The sequence below is a fragment of the Carcharhinus amblyrhynchos genome, chromosome 20 (assembly GCF_965287045.1).
Source record: "Carcharhinus amblyrhynchos chromosome 20, sCarAmb.v2.hapA, whole genome shotgun sequence".
Classification (NCBI taxonomy): Eukaryota; Metazoa; Chordata; class Chondrichthyes; order Carcharhiniformes; family Carcharhinidae; genus Carcharhinus; species Carcharhinus amblyrhynchos.
In genome coordinates, this window is record NC_137343.1 from 3,008,604 (window position 1) to 3,028,168 (window position 19,565).

The 19,565-nt window shown below is 45.1% G+C and overlaps 1 protein-coding gene across 1 annotated transcript in view; it reads left to right on the plus strand.

Moving 5' to 3' along the window:
• adgrd1 (adhesion G protein-coupled receptor D1) overlaps positions 1-19,565 on the plus strand; it is a 273,919-nt gene that overhangs the window by 52,605 nt on the left and 201,749 nt on the right. Inside the window, exons 12-13 of the mRNA XM_080208783.1 lie at positions 794-901; positions 13,755-13,830. Coding sequence (XP_080064909.1) covers positions 794-901; positions 13,755-13,830 — 184 coding nt within the window. The remainder of the gene's footprint in view (positions 1-793; positions 902-13,754; positions 13,831-19,565) is intronic.

The following is a 19,565-nucleotide window of genomic DNA, read 5'->3' on the forward strand; positions in this document are numbered from 1 at the left end:
AGTGGCACAGGCTTGATGGGCCGAAGGGCCTGTTCCTGTGCTGTCCTGCTCTTTGTTTTTTGTTTTGATCTTTGAAAATGATTATTGACTCTGGTTCCGTTGCCCTTTCAGGCAGCACCTTTCAGATCACAACTCACTGCGTAAAAACAAAAACATTCTTTAAAGTTTATTTATTAGGCACAAGTTGGCTTACATTAACACTGCAATGAAGTTACTGTGAAAATCCCCTGTTACACTGAGGGAGAATTTAGCACGGCCAGTGCACCCTAACCAGCACGTCTTTCAGACTGTGGGAAGAAACCATCTCCCCCTAGGAATCCTTCACCTTAATCTTGTGACGTCTTGATAGCGACCGCCTGCCAGTTAAGAATTATTCACTTCCCTGAACCTTTGCTACGATTTTGAACTCCTCTATCAGGCCTCCCTTTCACATTCCCTGCTCTGTGGAGAACATTCCCAGCTTCTCCAGTCTCTCCACAGTCACTGAATACTCTTGGTCCCGATATCAAAGTGTTTGAAATTATTTTCCACACCCAAGAGAAGCCGTCTGCAATCTCGCAGATTCACTGCCCCGTGACATGTCACCAACGCTTCGATTCTCCCGCATTGTGAGTGAGGACTTTCACATCAATCACTGTGAACAAACACAAGCCATCTCTTTACACATTGATCTGCTTCATTAACAGTTAATGTTTCGCTCACAAGCAAATATCAGAACAAATCAGGTGAAATTTATCAGAGTTCCTTGACTTGGAGAGGAATATTCAAAGAATTGGTTTGCTTCTGTTTATAGATTACTCGTTAGTCAAGGTTCCTGGAGGCTCGAGTCTGACTAATTACCGTTTCCCATCTCAAGGAATGAGCTTCATCTTGATCCCTGGGGAAGCCTTCCACAGGAAAAGTAAGACATTTCTTTCAAAATGTTGCCTTAATATACTTTTGCTTATCATTAGTTTGATTTCTCTGCCAAGCCTGTGACCGCAATGTAATTATATACTGAATTATTTAAATCTGATTCCCTTCTCCCACCTGTTCAGCACCAATCCTGATTTTAACCCTCTACTCTGAGCATGTGGCTAAGGCTTACCGCTGAGCTGTAGGGCTGAGTTTTCCTGAGGGTGACGGGCTGTGAGGGGACAGGGGGAGGTGGAGCGAGGCCTGCTCGTGGGAGCAGGAGAGGCCCAGCTATAACTCCAGCAACCCCCCCCACCCCACACACAAACACACACACACACACACACACACAGAGTCCCATCTTAAAGAGATGTCATTCCCACCTGGGGAAAATGACAAGAGGAGCTGGCTTGGGAAAGGTTCATTAAAAACTGTGACTCCCCCAGTGGCGGGGCCTGGAGGTGTTTCTTCAGAAGGAACCCTCCACAACAAAATTTACTCCAACTTATAAATCAAAGAAAGGGTTTAATAAAGAAACATCGTTACTCCAAACTTGGAGCCTCACCCTGGGCCACTGCAAGCTCCCCACAATTCTACAGAGTTCCTTATTTATAGTGAATCAGCTGGTCAGCTGACTATTACATCACTCTGTAATTGGTTCCTTATATCTTGTTCCTATTGGTCACATTACATCCAATACAAAGTCGTCACTGGTTACATTCTAACAGGATGCATATCAGAACCTCTCCGAGACCGCCATGGGATACAGAGATCTCCCGTTGTCCCAGGACTGCCCCTTGCTCTCACCTTCCATCTTCTTCCAAAGACTCTCTGGAAACCCCCTCTCCGTGACACATCACAGAGCCAGCGACCTGGACCTTTATTCCATGTTTCTGAGACAGGCAGTTAGCTGATGACATGGCAGAGGAACGGAATGTTAGGGGAGGCAATGGACCAGTGCTTTTATCGCTAGACTGTTAATCCAGAAACTCAGCTAATATTCTGGAGACCTGGGTTTGAATCCCGCCACATCAGACGGTGGAACACAAATTCAATAAAAAATATCTGGAATAATGAATCTCCTGACGACCATGAAACCATTGTCGATCATTGGAAAAGCCCGTCTGGTTCACTTATGTCCTTTAGGGAAGGAAATCTGCCATCCTTACCTGGTCTGGCCTACATGTGACTCCAGAGCCACAGCAACGTGGTTGACTCTCAACTGCCCTCGGGCAACTAGGGATGGGCAATAAATGCTGTCCAGCCAGCGACGCCCGTGTCCCACGGATGAATATTCTCAATCTGGAGCCTCTTGGTGTTTCTCTGCCAGTGAATACTCCAGGCTCCGATATATTACCAGCAACTGAATTCTGCAGATCTTAACGTTTGGTGAATGGGTAAATTTTATGAATGAGCTGTCTTGAGAGCGATCAGAAGCAGGCTGTAAAATGGTGGGTAGACTGGATTATCGGATTTACATCATTCCCAGGACTCAGGGGGCACGGGTCATTCACTTGCACCTTTTGGAAGCGGATGTCGGAGTGGGAAATGGAGTTTTATCATTTCTGAATTATCTGAGGAAAGAAACAGCAATTTCAACAGCTTTGCTCGAAACATAGTTTACAAAAGGGAATCCTTGAAAGATTAGGAAGAAGATATGGATGGGAAAATAAAGGAATGTCTTGTCACATTCTTGAATTGTCCCAAAAGACTTACACCCAGCTGATAGTGTGTGAAGAATATCAGCTTTTTATATAATAATCAAAGACACAGGAGGAGGCTGTTCAGCCTATCATGCCTTGCTAGCATTTCGAAACAGCTAGTCAATTAGTATCTCCCCTTCTCTTTCCCCAGAACCCTTCCGGTATTTATTTGATTCCCTATTGAAAGTTCCAATCAGATGTGCTTCTGCGCCCTTTCAGAAAGCACACTCCAAATTACAACAACACTCTGAGATGAAACAGCAGCACTCCTCTCCCCCTCTGGATCCTTCCTCTTCAATCTGGGTCCTCCGGTTCCAATCCTCCAACCAGTGGAGACAGTTTCTCCTTAATTACTCCACTAAAACACCCAGACCTTCTCTGCTCTAAGGAGGGCAATCCCAGCTTCTCCAGTCTCTCCACATTGTCTCCGAATTCCCTCATTGTGTGTTTGAAATTATTTTCTGTGCCCAAGAGAGGCCGTCTGCAACCTCGCAAATTCAATCCCCCATGAGGTGGTATCAATTCTTCGATCTTCCCATACTGGAGGTGAGGACTTCTGCATTACTGTCCCTCACTGTGAATAAATACAAACCATCTCTTCACACGTTGAGTAGCTGCATTAATATTTAATCTTTCTCAGACAGATAGTGGAATAAATCAGGTGGAACTTATTCCAGATGTTTTGTTTTAAATAAAGTTCTCCTCCTCATATCACATTTTTTTGCCAATTATATTAAATCTGCCTCTTTTGATTATCGACCCTCCTGCCCATCTCTCCCTGTCTCGATGAAAACCTTCAGAATTGTAATTGTGTGAGTCACCACTGTGCCCAATCTGCGCACAGTAAGATCCCATATCCCGAAGTGAGTTGGATGACCAGCTGAGCTGTTTTATTTGTGATGGTTCTGGGTAGAATGTTGGTCAAGACCGTGGTGTACCACAAAATGGTGGCATGGGAGTGTTTGTCTTCACCTGAAATAGAAAACCGGGCCCAGTGATTCTCGGATTAAGAACATTTAGCTCCTCATTGGTGGAGAAAAGAGGAATATTCAGATGTGGTGATCATGTGGGAACCAGTAAACAGGTAGAACCAGGAATGATGTTCTACAAAGGGAACTTGAGAAGTTCGGGTCCAAACTCACCAAGGCTCCTTAGGCAGCACCTTCCAAACCCACGACCTCTTCCATCTAGAAAGACAAAGGCAGCAGATACCTGGAAACACCCCCATCTGGAGGTTCCTGTCCATACTACTCACCATCCTGATTTGGAGATATATCACCGATCCTTCACTGTCACTGCGTCAGAATCCTGGAATTCCTTCCCTAACAGACCGTGGGTGCACCTACACCACATGGACTGCAGCGATTCAAGAAGGCAGCTCACCACCACCTTCTCAAGGGCAATTAGGAGTGGACAGTAAATGCTAGTCTAGCCAGCGATGTCCACATCCAATAAATGAACATTAAAGGTAACCATCTCTGGATTGTTTCCTGGGTCACCCCATACTGGGTGGGGACAGTGTTCTGGCCAATTGTGTAACTCCAAAGATGCGCAGGTTAGATGGATTGGTGATGCTAATTTGACCTTTGGTATCAGGGGGATTAACAGGGTAAATATGTGGGGTTACAGGGAGAGGGCCTGGGTGGGATTGTTGTCCGTGCAGGCTCGATGGGCCAAATGGCCTGCTTCTGTTCTGTTGGGCTTCTCTGATTCTATGTTAGGACATTGCAGTGAATAGAAGAAAAAAGGAAATTTCTCAGTAACTTCATTGCAGTGTTAATGTAAGCCTTACTTGTGACTAAAAAGTAAACTTTGAAAAAAAGTAAAGCTAAAGATTCTTTATCTGAATGCACGAAGCATCTGCAGTAAGGTGGATGAACTAGTGGCACAGATAGGGGTAAATGATCCAATCAGCATTACAGAAACATGGTTACAAGGTGACCAGGAGGGGAATCATATTCCAGGTTACACAATATTTGGGAAGGACAGACAGACTGGCAAAGGGGGAGAGGTAACCCTGATAGTGAGAATGACAAAAGGATAACAGTCAGAAAGGATCTGGTCTCAGAAAATCATGAAGCAGAATCAGTGTTGGTGGAAATTAGGGACAGCCAGATCAGCAAACACTGGGAGTAGTTTACAGACCCCCAGAACAGCAACTATACTGTTGGGAAGAGCAATTAACAAGAAATTATTGAAGTTTGTAACAAAGGAAATGTAACAATTGTGGGAGACAATTCTGTTCACATCAACTGGGACAAACCAGTTGAGAAGCATGGGCCACAAGGTGATCTTATAGAATGTTTTTAAGATGATTCCACAAAGTATTGTCCCAGGATAAAGCTATTTTAGATCCAGTATTGTGCAATGACGCAAGGCTATTTACTAATCTTATAGTAAAAAAAGGCATTCGGCATGCTTGGTTTCATTGGTCAGAACATTGAATACAGGAGTTGGGACGTCTTGTTGAAGTTGTACAAGACATTGGTAAGGCCACACTTGGAATATTGTGTACAGTTCTGGTCACCCTATTATAGAAAGGATATTATTAAACTGGAAAGAGTGCAGAAAAGATTTACTAGGATGCTACTGGGACTTGATGGTTTGAGTTATAAGGAGAGGCTGGATAGACTGGGACATTTTTCTCTGGAGTGTAGGAGGCTGAGGGGCGACCTTATAAGGATCAATAAAATATTGAGGGGCTTAGATCAGCTAGATAGTCAATATCTTTTAGAGGGCATAGATTTAAGGTGAGAAGGTAGAGATGCAAAAGTGTCCAGAGGGGCAATTTTTTCACACAGAGGGTAGTGAGTGTCTGGAACAAGCTGCCAGAGGTAGTAGTAGAGGTGGGTACAATTTTGTCTTTTAAAAAGCATTTAGACAGTTACATGGGTACGTTGCGTATAGAGGGATATGGGTCAAATGTGGACAATTGGGATTAGTTTAGGGGTTTAAAAAAAAGGCAGCATGGACAAGTTGGGCCAAAGGGCCTGTTTCCATGCTGTAAACCTCTATGACTCTATAAAAGATCCGCTGGGAAATAGCGATCATAATACCAATTCAATTCCATGATAAGTTTGAAAATTACATACTCCAATTGCAAACATGAATCTTAAACTTGAACAAATCCAACAATATAGATTTGAGAGGAGAACTGGCTAAGATTAATTGGGTAAAAAGATTAAAAGGTATGGAAATAACTAAACAGTGGGAAACAAAGAAACAGTTTAAAATGCTCACAAAAATACATTCCATTGAAATCTAAAACCTCAGTAAGAAAAGGATGAGAAGAGAAGGGATAGGACCTATAAAAGGTGAAGGGGGAAAGGTCTGTGTGGAACCAGAAGAAATGGCAGAGGTGCTTAATGAGTACTTTGCCTCAGTATTCACAGTGGAAGCTGATCTGGGAGATTTTGCTACGGATTTGCATCAGATGGAAAAGATTGAGTATGTGGATATTAAGGAGGAGGATGTGTTAGAACTTTTGAATTCTATCAAGATAGATAAGTCGCCGGGACCAGATGGGATGTACCCCAGGATACTGTGGGAGGCGAGGGAAGTGATTGCAGAGCCCCTGGCGATGATCTTTGCGTCGTCAATGGAGACGGGAGAGGTTCCGGAAGATTGGAGGATTGCGGATGTAGTTCCTATTTTCAAGAAAGGGAACAGAGATAGCCCGGGAAATTACCGACCGGTGAGTCTGACCTCAGTGGTTGGTAAGCTGATGGAGAGGCTACTGAAGGACAAGATTTACGAGCATTTAGAGAGGTTTGACATGATCAGGAATAGTCAGCATGGATTTGTCAAGGGCAGGTCGTGCCTTATGAGCCTAGTTGAGTTCTTCGATAATGTGACTGAACACATTGACGAAGGAAGTGCAGTGGACGTGGTGTACATGGACTTCAGCAAGGCGTTTGATAAGGTCCCCCATGCAAGACTTCTTGAGAAGGTGAGAGGGCATGGGATCCAAGGGCCTTTGGCCTTGTGGATCCAGAACTGGCTTGCTTGCAGAAGGCAGAGAGTGGTTGTGGATGGGTCTTTTTCGGCATGGAGGTCAGTCACCAGTGGAGTGCCCCAGGGATCTGTTCTGGGACCCTTGTTGTTTGTCATTTTCATAAATGACCTGGATGAGGAAGTGGAGGGATGGGTAAGTAAGTTCGCTGATGACACGAAGGTCAGTGGTGTTGTGGATGGTCTGGAAGGATGTCAAAAGTTGCAGCAGGACATAAATAGGATGCAGGACTGGGCGGAGAAGTGGCAGATGGACTTCAACGCGGATAAATGTGTAGTCGTCCATTTTGGCAGAACCAACGGGATGAACGAGTACACTATCAAGGGCAGGAGTCTTAGTAGTGTTGAAGAGCAGAAGGATCTTGGGGTCCGGGTCCATAGGACTCTTAAATCGGCCTCGCAGGTGGAGGATGTGGTCAAGAAGGCGTATGGTGTACTGGCCTTCATTAATCGAGGGATTGAGTTTAGGAGTCGGGAGGTAATGCTGCAACTTTATAAGACCCTTGTCAGGCCTCATTTGGAGTACTGTGCGCAGCTCTGGTCGCCTCACTATAGGAAAGACGTAGAAGCTATTGAAAGGGTTCAAAGGAGATTTACAAGGATGTTGCCTGGACTGGGAGGCATGCCTTATGAAGTTAGGTTGAGGGAGCTGGGACTCTTCTCCCTGGAGAGACGAAGGTTGAGAGGCGACCTGATAGAAGTTTATAAAATGTTGAGAGGAATAGATAGGGTGGATTCTCAGAGGCTATTTCCCCGGGTTGAAATGGTCGCTACGAGAGGACACAGGTTTAAGGTGCGGGGAGGAAAGTACAGAAGTGATGTTAGGGGTAAGTTTTTCACTCAGAGGGTGGTGAGTGAATGGAATCGGCTGCCGTCAGTGGTGGTGGAGGCGAACTCGCTGGGGTCTTTTAAAAGACTTCTGGATGAGTATATGGGGTTTAATGGGATTGGGGGTTATAGATAGGCCTATAGATTGGTAGGTGTTGATGTGATTGGCGCAACTCGTGGGCCGAAGGGCCTGTTTGTGCTGTAGTGTTCTATGTTCTATGTTCTATAAAACCCATCTGTGTCTCACTAAGGAGATTAAAGGTAGAATTCAATTAAAAGAAGAGTCTGACAATGTTGCAGCAAAGAGTAACAAGTCTGAGGATTGGGAATGTTTTAGAAAACAACATTGGATCACCAAAATGTTGATAAAAAATAGCAGAAATAGAATATGAGAGTAAACTAGCCAGAAATATAAGAACATATTGTTAGAGCTTTCTTCAGTATATTAGAAAGGAGGGAGAGTAGCTAAAGTAAATGTTGGTCCCTTCGAGTTAAAAACAGGGGAAATTATCATGGGGAATGAGGAAATGGCAATATCATTGAACAATTATTTCATTGTATCTCCAGAGTAGAAGACACAAGTTTTATCCCAATAATAGACAGTATTATTTAGTGAGGGGCTAAACAGAGTGAGGAAATTAAAGACATTAATATCAGTAGAGAAAATGTCTGGAGAAATGGAAATGACTAATATCTGTCAAATCATAGAATTGAACCTGGGTCCCTGACGCTGTGAGGTAGCAGTGCTAACCACTGTACCATTGTGCTGACCAATCCTGGTTAACCATGTGATGGAAAGAAATAGGAGCCTCAACCATCACTGTGCATAACTCCAGGCTACATCCCCATGCATGTGAAAGTGTGTGTTGCCATTAGCAACTTATACTCCCTAAAAGTACTGTAACACAGCACCACCACAAAAGATAATCCAAAATTCTAACAGGATGTTGGCCTGAATTTCGAGGGGACTTTAATATACTGATACAGATCTCTGGTTAGACTCCCCCTGGAGTTGCTGCACTCAGTACTGGACACCACACCACAGGAAGATAACATTAGAGGGAGCACAGCACAAATTCAGCAGGAAACAGGGCTCCAAAGAATTAATCTCTGAGCACACGTTGTATAGAAGAGGCTTTTGTTCCCCTGAATATGCAAGGTGAAGGAGTGAGCTATTCGATGGTGTTTAAGATGGAACTTTAGGGTCAACTGAAAGTTTGAAGACTGAGATAGAAAAAATCATTTTGTCAAAGGACCAAGATGGATAAGGAATGAAGATACGGATTGAATGATGGAGCAGGTTTGAGATGCTGTTCTTTTCCGATGTAAATAGAATCATTTAAGTTTTTAATGAAGTATATTACAACGTCAAATCTCTTTGCCCCCATTTATGATGTTGCATTTTTTCCACTGTGTTTGGTTAAAATATTGCCAGAGCTGTAAACCTTCACACGCCTGAATTACTGCCACCCGAATGAGTTGAGATAAATAAGGATCCAGTGTAGGCTGAATGGTTCCAAAAGTGAATGAGCCTAATTATGGGAGTTGGTTTAGTTCAGCTGGTTGTTCGGCTGGTTAGTGATGTGTGGCGTGATGCCAACAGCATAGGTTCAATTCCTGCTCAGGCTGAGGTTATTCATAAAGAACCTTAACCTTACCCCTTGCCTGAGGTGTGGCGACCCTTAGGTTAAGTAACCGCCCATCAGCTCTCCCCCTCAAAGGGGAGATTGGTCTATAGTCATCTGGGATTATGACGACTTTACCTAACAGTCATTATAATCATAGTGACAATAATCTCTCCCTCAGTATCAACAAAACGAAGGAAATTGTCATTGACTTCAGGAAGCATAAAGGAGAACATGTCCCCTGTCTACATCAATGGATTGAAGTAGAAAGGGTCAAGAGCTTCATGTTTTTAGGTGTCCAGCTCACCAACAGCCTATCCTGGTCCCCTCATGCTGACACTATAGTTAAGAAAGCCCCACCAACACCTCTACTTTCTCTGATGACTAAGGAAATTTTGCATGTGATCTACAACTCTCACCAATGTTTACAGATGCACCATAGAAAGCATTCTTGCTGGTTGTATCACAGCTTGGTATGGGCTCCTGCCCTGCCCAAGACCACAAGAAACTATGAAAGGTTATGAATGTAGCCCAATCCATCACGCAAACCAGCCTTCCATCTATTGACTCTGTCTACACTTCCTACTGCCTCAGCAAAGCAGCCAGCATAATCAAGGACCCCACGCACACCGGACATTCTCTCTTCCACCTTCTTCTGTTGGGAAAAAGTTATAAAAGTCAGAAGTTGCAGTGAGATATTGATAGGATGCAAGACTGGGCGGAGAAGTGGCAGGTAGAGTTCAACCCAGAGAAATGTGAAGTGGTTCATTTTGGCAGGTCAAATCGGATGGCAGAATATAATATTAATGGTAGGACTCTTGGCAATGTGGAAGATCAGAAGGATCCTGGGGTCTGAGTTTGTAGGATGCTCAAAGCAGCTGCGCAGATTGAAGCTGCGGTTAAGGTGGCGAATGGTGTTTGGCCTTCATCAATCGAGGAATTGAGTTTAGAAGTCGAGAGGTAATGTTGCAGCAATATAGAACTCTGGTCAGACCCCATTTGGAGTATTGTGCTCAGTTCTGACGACCTCATTACAGGAAGGATGTGGAAGCCATAGAAAGGGTGCAGAGGAGATTTACAAGGGTGTTGCCTGGATTGGGGAGCATGCCTTATGAGGATAGGTTGAGGGGGCTTGGCCTTTTCTCCTTGGAGAGACGAAGGATGAGGGGTGACCTGACAGAGGTGTATAAGATGTTGAGAGGTATTGATTGAGTGGATTCTCAGAGGCTTTTTCCCAGGGCTGAAGTGGTCACCACAAGAGGACACAGGTTTAAGGTGCTCAGGGGTAGGTACAGAGGAGATATCAGGGGTAAGTTTTTCACTCAGTGGTGGGTGAGTGGAATGGGCTGCCGGCAACGGTGGTGGAGGCGGATTAGATCGGGTCTTTTATGGGACTTCTAGATAAGTACATGGAACTTAGTAAGATAGAGGGTTATAGGTAAGCCTAGTAATCTCTAAGGTAGGGACATGTTCAGCACAACTTTGTGGGCCGTAGGGCCTGTATTGTGCTGTAGTTTTTCTATGTTTCTATGTTTCTAAGGCTGAGGTCACGTATGTACAAACTGACTCAAGAACAGCTTCTTCCCTGCTGCTGTCAGACTTTTGAATGGACCTACCTCACACTGAGTTGATCTTTCTTCACAGCCTAGCTATGACTGTAACTCTACATTCTGCATCCTCTCCTTTCCTTCTCTATGTACAGTGTGCTTTGTCTGGGTAATGTGCAAGAAACAATACTTTTCACTGCACGCTAATACATGTGACAGTAATAAATCAAATTAAATCAAAGGGGAATTGGATAATTACTTCTTGCTGTACGTCCAAACAATGTTTGCGATGCTGTGTATATTGCATTGTGTTTAGTCTTTACTGACTGGTCTTATCATCCTGACATTCTGCAGAGATCTGTGTTAAGCACAAGAAGTTAGATTTCGTGGGAGCGGCAAAGAGAGAATAACCTCAATTATCCACAATCAGAAGTATTGAAAAGCTAGTTTAGAGAGAGACAATTTCAGCTGTGAGCTGATTGTCCCCATGCTGTGCTTTCGTTATACAGTTGTACATTTCTTTTTAAAGCAGTTGTCTAATTGGTCCAATGGGGTTGATCTTGGCATTGTATAAAGATGTAAAATGGGTGAGTGTGAGTTAGTGAATCAAAGTTGGATAAAGTGTAGGAACTGCTATTGTCGGTTCAGCACCATTTCACAGCTACCCGAATCTCTACAATCTCCAACTGTCCCATCTGCTGAGAGCATTGGTATTACCATGCTTAACTGCCTTGGTGTTTTAATGTAACAGGAACAACAGGGATACATGAGGATAAAAACAGATTGTGGATGCAGGAAATCTGAAATCAAACCAGAAAATGCTGGAAAAACTCAGATTTTTGAATTGACTTTATTTATTATTGTCACATGTATTGGGGTACAGTGAAAAGTATTGTTTCTTGTGCCCTATACAGACAAAACATACCGTTCATAGAATACATAGTGGCAAAGGAAAGGAGAGGGTGCAGAATGCACTGTTACAGTCAGTTTGGGTGTTGAGAGAGATCAACTTAATGCGAGGTAGGTCCCTTCAATGGAACATTGTTAGACAGTTTAAAAGTGCAGTTTTAATGGTGCAGAATGAGAGTAAAATATAGAATTAGAGGGTATGCTGGGGACAGCTGATCTGCGGAGAGAGAAACGGAGATAACATTTTGGATCTAAATGATCCTTTTACAGAACTAGTTCAGTGGAAGTTTTATAGTTTTGTAGGTGGATTGTTTAGACCCAAAACGTTAATTCTATTTCTTTCCACAAGTGGCTACACGAGGTCTTGCTACAGTATTGAATGGCATCATACAGCCAACCAATGTGTCCTGCGCCCATCCTGTCCCCACAGCCTGTCAACATTCCCCTTCAACTGTTTATCCAACTCCCTTTTGAAAGTTCCGATCAAAATTGCTTCCCCTTCCCCCGCCTTCAGATAGCGCCTCCTATATCCTGGTCCTGGTCCCCCCATACTGATGCGATAGTTAAGAAAGCCCCACCAACACCTCTACTTTCTCAGAAGATTAAGGAAATTTGGCATGTCAGCTATGACTCCACCAACTTTTACAGATGCACCATAAAAAGTATTCTTTCTGGTTGTATCACAGCTCGGTCTGGGCTCCTGCTCTGCCCAAAACTGCAAGGAACTACAAAAGGTCGTGAATGTAGTCCAATCCATCACACAAACCAGTCTCCCATCCATTGACTCTGTCTCCACTTCCTGCTGCCTCGGCAAAACAGCCAGCATAATTAAGGATCCCACGCATCCCGGACATTCTCTCTTCCACCTTCTTCTTTTGGGAAAAGATTCAAAAGTCTGAGGTCACGTACCAACCGACCCAAGAGCAGCTTCTTCCCTGCTGCTGTCAGACTTTTGAATGGACCTACCTTGCATTAAGTTGATCTTTTTTCTACACCCCCTAGCTATGACTGTAACACTACATTCTGCACTGTCTCGTTTCCTTCTCTATGAACGGTATGCTTTGTCTGTATAGCGCGCAAGAAACAATACTTTTCACTATATACTAATACATGTGACAATAATAAATCAAATCAAACAGCTTGCTGCAGATTCAATGGGGGGGAGGGGGTTTGGAGGGAGGGGGGCTGCTCAGCAGTTGGGTGTGTGTTTGGGATTGGGGGGGGGTGTGCTGTTATGGACCTGTGGAACTCCCATCCCTGTTCCTTTCTCCCTGGCTTTGCTTCACTCTGATTTTGGCAGAACTTAATGACTTGCCCATGTGCTGCTGACTGGGGGAAGCAGTGGGGGTGGGTGGGGTGTCGGGGAGGGGGATATAACGTTACACAGCTCCTCGGACTGTGCCATTTCCCTGGGCTGAAAGAGGAACCAAAGGAAGAAAGATTATTTTCAGGAGAGAGTTTGGAATGTTACAGTCGGGTCTGATCTGATTGTGGAGATGGGATTTACTCAGCAGCAGAACACGTGAGCCGAGTGAAAATAATGTGGAGATCCTCAGAGTGTTTGAAACAAGACAGAGAGGCACGGGCAGGAAAATAACAGCTTGAGTCACAAAAAGCCTCTTGTTCCTCCGATCAGTCTGGTCTATAAGCTCCGAAACTTTACACTCCAGTTTGGACATTTCGGTGCCGAGTGTCCCACTCATGTGGTTGGATTTTTAACAAGTTTGTCTATTTTTAGTAAGGAGTCTCACAACACCAGCTTAAAGTCCAACAGATTTATTTGATAGCACGAGCTTTTGGAGCGCTGCTCCTTCATCAGGTAAGGGGCACTGCTCCAAAAGCTCGTGATTCCGAATAAACCTGTTGGACTTTAACCTGGTGTTGTGAGACTTCTGACTGTGCCCAGCCCAATACAATGCTGGCATCTCCACACCATGTCTATTTTTAGCTACGGCTGCCTTTGGTTGGAATTTGACAGTTTGGTGTGGGAGGTAACAGCTGAGTGGGAATACAATTGGCATTAATGCCACAATGCCTGACCAGGGGAGTTGGCACTTTGGCACCTATTAGAGTTAATATGTGAAGCTATGGAAGACTGAGTGCTAATTAATAGGTGGTCAGGCGGCCACAAGAGAAAATGTACTCTGCAGGTGCGAGGAGACTGAATTTAACCTCTTACTGCTTTTCCCTCTGTGCCTCTCCCTCACTCCAACCCCAACCCCACCTTGTCCCTGTAGCACAGATTACCATTGTGGGACTGCTGTACCACACCATGCATCAATACTACAAGCAGATCGAACCTCTGAATACCAAGTAAGTGCAATTCAGGGAATTTAGCTTTTTACTGAATGACTTTAAAAGGTGTCTGTTATGGATCTGATATTCTAGTGCCGGGGTCATTTGGACAGTTTGCAATGGAACAGTGCACATTTCACAAGGTGTACTGCCAAGGGTTTGATAATGAACCTGTGGAAGATCATTCTGTTTCACACAGTGACAGGGGAAATTGATGCGAATTCTAACGATACGTTCATACAATGTTTTGAGTTTTGTGTCAGGGCCAATTCGGAAGGATCTGAAACAGTGCCACATGAGTAAATAGTTTCCCATTTTACAATCCCACCTTGCTGAAGAAACAAAACGTCTTCTCCAAACACCTTTGTCCTGTGTTCACCCGGACACAGGAATGCCAGTCATACAGAGAACCGCAATGTACACAAGAAGAGAGCACTGATTGGTTGGCAAGTGGACTCTGATAGGCAGAGGTGTTGGCATGGGGAATGCGGTGGAGAATAGCTAACTGTTGTTGAAGCGGATCCAGGAGACGGCCAAGGTTGCTGGAATAAAAGGTGATGAAGGAATGTTTCGGAGTGGGATTGGAATTGAAGAGTAGCCTGTTGGGTCAGGGATGTCACAAAGCTAATCCCCTCCAACCAACCACATGGATCTCTTGGAGACATTGACCTCTGTGCCCCCAATATCACCCAGTACACCTTGGGATGAGTAAATCAGCAATTGAGAACCTAAAGATCACAGGGCTCCTGCCTCTGACTCCAGGTGTGGATTCAGTCTCACTCTGGAGTTTCTTCCAAAATCCCAGGCTGAGTCTCCCAGTGGGATGCGGGGAGAGTGTTGGAGCTGCCATCTTGTGGGTGAGACAAGACCCTGGGACGAATTCTTCCACACCTCCCCCTCTGCCCCAACACATGCACACGCACACACGCACACAGGGGTTGGTGTGGGAAATCTAGCAGAAGCCAAAATGTTGAAAACTGCCAGTGTAAAATCCTGTTGAATTCTCCCAATGGTGGAATAATGACGGGCACTCTTCTCAATGCCTGGCAGCGCAAACGCCATTTGCATTCATTTACAGCTTATCAATGCTCCTTAAAACAACTGCCCATCAGAATCCCAGCATGCCTTTGAATCTTAGGTCACGCCAGCAGGAAATCAAGCTGGTGTCAAACCCTAATTGATAAAGAGCTGTGCACAAAACAGCCCTCAGTCCACCAGAATCTTCTGGGTAAGCTCAACTACTTTCCTCCATAGCGCTGCTCCTGATGTGCTGCCCACCATTCTGCTGGGCCAGACCGGCTCCTGCCTCTGTCTCCATGTCTCCATCGACATCACCGTCCTGCTGGACACCTGGACCCTCCTGTGTCACTGAGTGGGAGCAGTCCAGCACCCGGGCTTGTGGAGTACAGGGGTCTCCATTCACCCCCGCCCCGGTTCAAACACTCATTTCGACCTGGACAGCACCGTGCTGCAGGACTGATACAGTCACTGCAACATAGGTCTGATGTTCCACCAGGTGTGGAGTGCAAGGTGATGCTGGGGGTGTGGTGGGAGGAGGGTGCTGACTGAGACAAGGTGGGGGGGGGCATTTTGGAAGGAGTGCTGTGCAAGGAGGAGGATGGGGGAAGGGTGAGGACTCACAATGAAGTCCTCTGCACCCTCTCCAGTGCGACCACATCTTTACTGTAGTGTGGTGACCAGAACTACACTCAGTACTCCAGCTGTGGCCTCACCAATGTTCTATACAGCTCCAGCATGAACACCCGGCTCTTATATTCTGTGCCTCAGCTAAAAAAGACAAATATCAGGGATCTGTTTTGGGGCCACTGCTGTTTGTAATTTTTATTAATGATCTGGATGAGGGTATAGTTGGGTGGATTAGTAAGTTTGCTGATGACACCAAAGTCGGAGGTGTGGTAGATTGTGAGGAAGGGTGTCATAGTTTGCAGGGTGACTTAGAAAGGTTGCAGAGCTGGGCCACGAGGTGGCGGATGGAGTTTAATGTGGAGAAGTGTGAGGTAATTCATTTCGGTAGGAATAACAGATGTGTTGAGTATAGGGCTAACGGGAGGACTTTGAATAGTGTGGAGGAGCAGAGGGATCTAGGTGTATGTGTACATAGATCCCTGAAAGTTGGGAATCAAGTAGATAAGGTTGTTAAGAAGGCATACGGTGTCTTGGCGTTTATTGGTAGGGGGATTGAATTTAGGAGTCGCAGCGTCATGATGCAACTGTACACAACTCTGGTGCGTCCGCACTTGGAGTACTGTGTGCAGTTCTGGTCCCCACATTACAGGAAGGATGTGGAGGCTTTGGAGAGGGTGCAGAGGAGGTTTACCAGGATGTTGCCTGGTATGGAGGGAAGGTCCTATGAGGAGAGACTGAGAGATTTGGGGTTGTTTTCGCTGGAAAGAAGGCGGCTAAGAGGGGACCTTATTGAAACATATAAAATGATTAGAGGTTTAGATAGGGTGGATAGTGATAGCCTTTTTCCTCGGATGGAGAAAGCTAGCACGAGGGGGCACGGCTTTAAATTAAGGGGGGGTAGTTATAGGACTGATGTCAGGGGTAGGTTCTTTACCCAGAGGGTGGTGAGGGACTGGAATGCCCTGCCAGCTGCAGTTGTAAATGCGCCTAGTTTGGGGGCGTTTAAGAGATCTGTGGATAGGTTTATGGGCGAAATGGGATTGGTTTAGATTAGTGGGTTAGTGTTGTTTTTTTTAAAAGCTGGTCGGTGCAACATCGTGGGCCGAAGGGCCTGTTCTGCGCTGTAATGTTCTATGTTCTATGTTCTATGTTCTATGTTCTATCCCATATGCTTTTTAAACCACCTTATCTACCTGTCCTGCTGCCTTCAGGGATCTTTGGACATGCACCCCATGGTCCCTCTGGTCCTCTGTACGTCTGACCATTCATTGTGTCTTCCCTGAGCTTGTTAATCCTCTCAAAATGCATCACCTCACACGTTTCAGGGTTAAATTCCATCTGCCGTGGTTCTGCTCACCTGACCAGCCCATCTATATCATCCTGTAATCTAAAGCTTTCTTCCTCACAATTTATCACACCACCAATTTTTGTGACATTTTCCGACTTACTGATCATATCCCCCACATTAATGAACACTACAAACAGCAAGGGACCCAGCACTGATCCCTGTGGAACTGGACACAGGCTTCCAGTCACAACCTTTCACCATCATCCCCTGCCTTCTGCCACTGAGCCAATTTTGGATCCAATTTGCCAATTTGCGCTGGATCCCACGGGCTCTGACCTTCTCGATCAGTCTCCCACGAGGGACCTTGTCAAAAACCTGACTGAAGTCCCTGTCGCCTACATCAACTGCACTGCCCGCATCCACACACCTCGTCACCCCATTGAAAAATTCAATCTAATTTGTTGGACACGATTTCCCCTGACAAAGCCAAGCTGATTATTCCCTGATTAATTCTCGCCTTTCCAAGTGGAGATTAAGTCTGTCATTCATAATGTTTTCCAGTAATTTCCCCACCACTGAAGTGAGACTCACTGGTTGGTAATTACCTGGTTTTTCCTACTTCCCTTTTTGAATAATTAAACCATATTAAACACCCTCTGGTCCTCTGGCACTTCTCCAGTGGCCAGAGAGGATTTGAAATTAGTGCCAGAGCTGCTGTAATCTTCTCCCTGGACTCACACAACAACCTGCAATATTGCACACTCTCCCACCAATAAACATGTTTTACTGAGCGACAAGTCACTGTTCCCAGTTCACTTTTGCCTCGTCCTGTCTTACCTGATTAAAACCGACCTTTCCCCAATTCGGAACTTTTATTTAGAGTCATAGAGGTTTCCAGCATGGAAACAGGCCCTTCGGCCCAACTTGTTCATGCTGCCCTTCTTTCTTAAAGGCCAAAGCTAATCCCAATTGCCCACATTTGGCACCCCCCCCCTTCCCCACCTTCTTGTAGGACTCCCTGTGTGCTGGCTCCAAAAACTCTACTGGCTACACCTTAAGAATTCCACTCCCTCTAAGACTTTCACACTTTGGGGACGATCTTACCAAAAAAATTCCAAGTGGCAAATGAGCGTGCAGACGGGAGAGAATAAGGCCCATTCTTTGGGCAACCTCTCAGACACAATCTTATGCTATTTTGTGCAAAAAAAGATGCAAAATATATTTAACTTCATACTATTTAGAAAGCACTTGGTGAATGTTACATTCCGCGTTCCAGCACAAGCCTATATTTGATCCAGGTTTTACTGCATATGTCCACGGACTGCTTCAATATCTGAGGAGTTGTGAAAGGATTTGAACCCCGTACAATCATTGGTGAATATCCCGTTTCTGACCTTTTAATGGAATGGAGGTCACTCCAGAAGCAGCTGAAGGTGGCTCGGCCTAGGACACTAACCCTGAGGGATTCCTGCAGTGATGTCCTGGAGCTGAGATGATTGACTTCCAACCACACATCCGTCTTCCTTTGTGCCGGGTATGACTCCAACCAGCGGAGAGTTTTTCCCAACTCCCATTGCTGCCACACTCAGTCAAATACTGCCTTGATGTCAAGGGCAGTCACCCTCACCTCATCCCTGGAGTTTAGCTCTTTTGTCCACGTTTGAACCAAGACTGTAATGAGGTCGGGAGCTGAGTCGGAACCCAAACTGGGCGTCAGTGCGTGGGTTATTGCTGAGTAAGTGCTGTTGCTGACCCTTTCGATCATTTTAAGAACAAAGAAAATTACAGCACAGGAACAGGCCCTTCGGCCCTCCAAGCCTGCACTGGCCATGCTGCCAGACTGAACTAAAAGCCCCTACCCTTCCGGGGATCATATCCCCTCTATTCCCATCCTCTTCATGTATTTGTCATGTTAAAAGTTACTGATGATTGAGAGTAGACTGATGGGGCAGTTGTTGGCTGGGTTGGATTCGTCCTGTTTTTTTGTGTACAAGACATACCTGGGCAATTTTCCACATTGCTGGGTAGATGCCAGTGTTGTAGCTGTACTGGAACAGCTTGGCCAGGGGAACGGCCAGTTCTGGACAAGTCTTCAGGGCCCACAGCCCTTACTGAGACTACATATGTTCCTGACACATTTGGACATTTTTCTCACAGGATATTTCAATTTGCAACATAACGGAAGAATCGTGTAATAAATACTTGTATTGAGTTACAGTGATTGATGTGTTACTGTCAGTCAGGGTGGTTTTGGAGTGTATTAATAGACACCGCACTAACTAATGAATGACTTCAGAAACCACAATCCTTGAGCTTTGTACAGTTGGGGTGTTGGGAGTGAAGTGAACAAGTGATTTCCACATTTAATAATTACCAGCAGGTCAATGTTTAACAACACATTAGGACATTTTGATACATTAATGGAACATTCCTTTCTTCATCAAACTGTTAAAACAAAGCTACAAGACCTGTGGAAAGAATGGTGTGATATTAATACAACCTGCAGCTTAACCAAGGTTGTGGGAAATAGATCAGTCAAACTTATATCAACTAACATTTAAATTTAAATAATCTCATTTTACACGTGAGTGTTATTGGCTGGGCCAGTATTTACTGCTCGTCCCTAACTGCCCTCCATTTCAGAGGCATTTGAGAGTCTTGGTGAGGCCACACTGAGAGTATTGTGGGCAGTTTTGGTCTCCTTTTCTGAGGAAGGATGTTCTTGTCCTCGAGAGAGTGCAGTGAGGGTTTACCAGGCTGATTCCGGGGATGGAGGGACTGATGTATGAGGAGAGATTGACCAGGTTAGGATTGTTTC